Source organism: Nannobrachium achirus, assembly GCF_963921795.1.
Source record: "Nannobrachium achirus genome assembly, chromosome: 8".
NCBI classification, from domain to species: Eukaryota; Metazoa; Chordata; class Actinopteri; order Myctophiformes; family Myctophidae; genus Nannobrachium; species Nannobrachium achirus.
Genome location: NC_137817.1, coordinates 4,949,900 through 4,955,899, shown reverse-complemented (window position 1 = coordinate 4,955,899; position 6,000 = coordinate 4,949,900). Strand labels below are relative to the sequence as shown.

The 6,000-nt window shown below is 42.9% G+C and overlaps 1 protein-coding gene across 1 annotated transcript in view; it reads left to right on the top strand.

The window, feature by feature from the left end:
• The window catches only part of inppl1a (inositol polyphosphate phosphatase-like 1a), a gene marked incomplete at its 5' end in the record, with an annotated part of 94,651 nt that overhangs the window by 65,169 nt on the left and 23,482 nt on the right, over positions 1-6,000 (top strand). The window contains 5 exon segments of the mRNA XM_080731329.1: positions 629-746; positions 2,249-2,345; positions 3,250-3,388; positions 4,088-4,187; positions 5,331-5,419. Of these exon segments, the coding sequence (XP_080587455.1) occupies positions 629-746; positions 2,249-2,345; positions 3,250-3,388; positions 4,088-4,187; positions 5,331-5,419 (543 nt within the window).

The following is a 6,000-nucleotide window of genomic DNA, read 5'->3' as shown; positions in this document are numbered from 1 at the left end:
GGGCTCAGTTTACCACTAGCCTATTTTGGTTCATCATATGTCTGTATCGTACGCTGTGAGCTTGTAGATCTGGCTTATAGACCCAATTGGGCATGTCATTATAATCCAACATTTCCAAAACGTTGTGCATGGGTCTGGCTTTAAAGGACAACTTTGGTGATTTACAACAAGGGTTCATATTTTAGATTGTAATTAGAGAAAAGAAAATATGAATGTTAAAATGTTTTCATTTACTGCTTTCTATTGTATTAGCAATTTTAACATTTTGATTTCAGTGGGTGGGGGCATGCGTACAAGTGGCTAAATATGACTTTTTAGACACAATAAGCCCATTCCCAAGATGCACCAGATGTGACTTATGGGGACTAGTAGTGTTATTGTAAATATTAATAAAGAAATTACCAGCTTATTGTGTCTAAAAATGCAGCCACTTAAACGCTTGCCCCCAACCACTGAAATCAAATCGCTAAAATGGCTAAAATGATAGAAAGCAATTCATGAAAACAATTTAACACTCACCTTTTCTTTTCTCCAAATAGAATCTAAAATATGAACCCTTGTTGTAAAAAAAACAATGAGAAGATGGTGTGATGTAACTGACTCCCTTTGGCTTTGTTCTTGGTTCCAGATCGCTGTGCAGACTCTCTGGAACATCAAGATCGCTGTGCTGGTCAAACCAGAGCACGAGAACCGCATCAGTCACGTCGGGGTGTCCAGTGTCAAGACTGGCATCGCTAACACCCTGGGTAACAAAACAATGCACCTCTCTGGGTGACAATAGAACACACCACGAGGGGTGGGACGATAAGCGATGTTAACGTTTATCGCGATAAAAAAAAAAACACTCACGATAATCGTATTGTGGCGATTTAATTTATTGTGAAATTGTCCTCCGTCATGCACTGGGATCAATTCACCTTTTATTTGCAGAGGTGCACATCCGGTACCATTTAAACCCTCTATTGGTAAAATGTACTTATAATGTACGTACTTGATACAGTCTTTTTTTCACTCTCTACCAAATCTCTTTGCCAAAAAATAGACGATCTACAAGCTCACAACACGTCGCGTTGCGACGTGTTGTGAGCTTGTAGATCTGCTATTTTTTTGCAAATGTTCCGCCCCAGGATAATGGATGTAGGGGATATTTTGATTTAGAGATGGGGCTGGGACAATAAGTGTTAGTTATTGTTTATCACACTTAAAAAAACGCTCACAATAATCATATCACAGAGATTTTTTATTTATCGTGAAATTGTCATTCAACACTGGACCGGATTGGCTCTGTACTGCTTCTTTCTGTCTACGACAAATCTCTATGCCAAAGATAGCAAATACCCCCTATCCCAAACAAAACTGCCATTTTGGCCACAATAGTCATGAGTTGAAATGTTCATATTGTCGCACACTTCTGGTTTAACAACACAGCAAGATTGTCACTTTTAAAAGGTCCTTTTTTACACAGTTAAATTAACACAGTATGTTCTTTTTGAATCCTCAGAAGTCTAATGGGAGGATTAGTTGGATGGTCAATCTAAGTGGGCATCGATAAACCATTGTTTAGTTCAGGGGTTTTCAAAGTGGGTGACGGGGCACCCTGGGGTGCCGTGACGGCAGTCCAGGGGTGCCGCAAGATAATTTGATCATATTTGGAATTTATTTGCACACTTGAAAAAATATTTAGTATAATTTTAAACTAGAAGTACAAAGTTATTTTCAGTCAGTTCTAACCAAAATGGCTATTATCTCAACGTTTTCCTCGCAACATAATCACTAAAATATCGTCACTGTCGGGCAGAAACCTTGTATCTCCAAGTTCCAAATGTGTACGTCTTTTGCCCTGCTGCATCATACAAGACGATCTATAAGCACACAACGCCTGGCGATGCGAGGCGTTGTGTGCTTATAGATCTGCTGTTTTCATTAGTTTAGTACATTTTATAGATGATAAATACAAAACAAACGGTTTTGGACATACAAGGTTTCCACCCGACAACGACGATATGCTATAAATATAAGGTGCTGGGAGTGAAAATTATAATGTAGGGGTGCCTCGGATTAAAACAATATTTATGGGGTGCCCTGAGACAAAAAAGTTTGGGAACCCCTGGTTTAGTTCATCTCTGTGTTGTCTCTGCACTGGTAATTATGCTAACGCCAAAAAACGAACAAAAAGGTGAATATACGGTTATTTTAACACACCTGTATTAAGTGTGAATGTTGTGTTGTGTTGTCGGTGGTTTCCTAGGTAACAAAGGGGCAGTGGGTGTGTCCTTTATGTTCAACGGAACGTCTTTTGGTTTCGTCAACTGTCACCTGACGTCGGGCAACGAGAAGATCGCCAGGTGCACGCACACACACACACACACACACACACACACACACACACACACACACACACACACACACACACACACACACAGAGGGACGTGCAGAGTACAAGGGCTGAAATTTCTAAAAGGACCTTTTGGTGAAACATCAAAAATAGCAGGCCTCCAAGCTCACAACGCGTTGTGCTGCGACACATTTGTGAGCTTGGAGGTCTGCTATTTTTTTTTGTGGCTTTTTGGTATTCGCTTGATACCACAATGAACTAAGCATTAATCAAGTCAATTCTGGAGATGTAGCGTACAGCATGGATTTCTACACAGTGAGGGCAATTCTTTCAACATTATGCTGCATTCAAGTTCAGGAGAGTTTGGACAAGGCAATTCTATTGAATGCTGCCTTCAGGTATGGCATGGAAAGAGGGCATTTGCATTTCTTTCACCATAGTAAAAACTGCATTCATGTTCTGGAGAGGGCACTTTTTACAGACAGATAAAAGGGCAGGGGCTCAAGTCCCGTTTGTCACACATACAGTACTACATGCCTCTCGGTTTGACCTGCACATTTCATCCATGTGTAACTCTGAGGTTGTACTAAATGCAACAAATGGACCCTTGAGTATCCATTTGAATACATTTCAGGCACGTGCACACATAGACATCAAAGGGGGCTTGAGCCCCTGCCCTTTTATCCGTCTGTAAAAAGTGCCCTCTCCAGACCATGAATGCAGTTTTTACTCTGGTGAAAGAAATGCAAATGCCCTCTTTCCCCCTATTTCCACCAAGAGGCCCCTTTAGATATTTCAGCCCCTGCCTCTCTAACATTCTCTGCACGTCCCTGATACATCTGCACGACCTCAGAGTTAAAGGAACACTGGGGGTTTGACGGCGTATTGACCCTGTGACCCTTGACCCCTGGCAGGAGGAACCAGAACTATCTGGACATCCTGCGTCTGCTGTCTCTGGGAGACAAGCAGCTCAGCTCCTTTGACATCTCACTGCGTTTCACTCACCTGTTCTGGTTAGGAGACCTCAACTACAGACTGGACATGGACATACAGGTAACACACACACACACACACACACACACACACACACACACACACACACACACACACACACACACACACCTGTTCTGGCTGGGAGACCTCAACTACAGACTGGATATGGACATACAGGTAACACACACACACACACACACACCCACACACACACACACACACACACACACACACACACACACTTTCTTACTTACGCCTTACATAGGGCTGTCACTACTATATTACATTTTACATGACGATAAATTGTCACTCGAATAATTTGCGATTAACGATTTAATTGTGTTTTTGTCGTTGACAATGACATTTCTGTTTGGCTTTTAGGCTTTGAAGTTGCACATGGCAGATATGACACATGACCTAAATATACAAAGAAATGACTGATATATTTGACAACTTTATACTAAAGAACATTGATAGTGGAAATAGCTGATCTACAAGCTCACAACATGTCCAGGAATCGAGAAAGGGGGTTCGAATGCACAGGGAATCGGTACTGGAAGTGGAATAAAAATAGTGGAATGTAATGGGAACATTGTGTGTGTGTGTGTGTGTGTGTGTGTGTGTGTGTGTGTGTGTGTGTGTGTGTGTGTGTGTGTGTGTGTGTGTGTGTGTGTGTGTGTGTGTGTGTGTGTGTGTGTGTGTGTGTGTGTGTGTGTGTGTGTGTGTGTTTGTGCGTGTGCGTGTGTGCGTGGTGTGTAGGAGATTCTGAACTACATCAACAGGAAGGAGTTTGAACCGCTGCTGAAGGTGGACCAGTTGAACTTGGAGAGAGAGAAGAACAAGATCTTCTTACGCTTTGGTTGGTACCAGTCTGGGATCACTTCACTTTTCGAGGTTTGATCCTGTCGGGAGAGGAAACCACTTTACGTCATGTTGTAGTACTCAAAGGACTACAATTTGCCGGAACTATCAAACCGGATTCAGTTTTAACCCAAAATAATTCCCCTGCTCTCAAGGACATACTTTTAGGGCCTACCTTATAAACTCCTTGATGCGGTGTAGTTTTGCTTTTGAAAAAATTGTTTGGGATATGCATCTTTTAGTCCAACTCGTAGCGACTGGCAGGACTACACTAGGCTACTGGAGCATTTTAATAAGGATTGGGGAAACAAACGGAGGGAACCAAAACAAATCGACGCCGCTTCTTCGGCTTGTGGTTTCCGCCTAGACCGGATAAAACCGCCCGTTGTTAACGATCACCAGGCTTTCCCTCAGAAAGCCTGGTGGGCGAGGTTAGGTTGGTACAACCTGCATGAACCTCCATGACTCCACAGTGCTGAGAACCATGATGAGAACCCACAGCATGAACCATGTTTTATATAGAGGATATTAACCCGCAGAGGGTGCTGTGTGTGCAGATTCTGTGTTTGGCAGAATGGGCACATGTTTTATTTGATGTTTGGCACTATTCAAATTGATTTAGCATGAAGAATAGCATTCTAATGACATACGCAAGCTTTGAGCCCTGGTAGGTCAGCCTCGGAGCTGATTTACTCTGCCTCCCGACGGATCTCCCCCATAAACCACCGACAATAAAACATTAATGGATCTGACCACTAATGAAGGAATTGTCGGAAATGCTGGTACGTTCAAACTATGGGCGTAATATGGGCGTATATTGCTTAATGAACCGATTTGCGGAGATCAGTTGCTCACAGACGGACGGACGGATGGACGGACGGACGCACATGCACATATAGACATTGTCTCGGCCTTAAAGTGGTTACCAATGAAAGCTGTGAGATTGTCCACATTGACTTGCAATTTGCAATAATTGTGTAATCATTATTCTGACATAGACTATGAGCTTCCATCTTTGTGGATAAGAATTTCTCCACAACCATAGTAACGTTGTAATTATCCTCTGTGTGTGTGTGTGTGTGTGTGTGTGTGTGTGTGTGTGTGTGTGTGTGTGTGTGTGTGTGTGTGCGTGTGCGTACAGCTGAGGACGAGATCTCGTACCCGCCCACCTACCGCTACGAACGCGGCTCCAGGGACACGTATGTCTGGCAGAAACAGAAAGCCACAGGGGTACGGATTCACTCCTACACACCATACACTATACCATGGGTCTTCAACAGGGGGTCCGGGACCCCTAGGGGGTCCTCAGAGTTACTACAGGGGGTCCTCCAAATCTTTGAGTGATAGAAAGTTTTTTTTCTCCTTTTTTTCTATTATATATCCATATCCATATATCCATATTCCGTGAACTTTAGACAAAAATAGCAGATCTACAAGCTCAAAACGCCTCGCGTTGTGATTTTTGGCAAAGAGCTTTGGGGTAGAGGGGGAAAAAGAGCAGACTAAGTACAGAGTGAAATGTCAAGTTTATTAAGTATTGACATGGTTAAATAGCTGAAAACACTAATTGACATGAATCCAAAATACACTGATGATTGTGTTTTCAAACGACAAAACTATATGGGGTCCTTGGCCTGAAAACGTTGAAGACCCCTGCACCATACACACACTATACACACACACACTGCACCCACACTACACATAATGACGACCCGTTGGGAACGCGTGCCCGTCAGTGTTGCCAGATTTTAGGAGGGAAACGAGCAACCAGGTCTATGAAAACAAGCCCGAAATAATAATGGGGCTGGCCA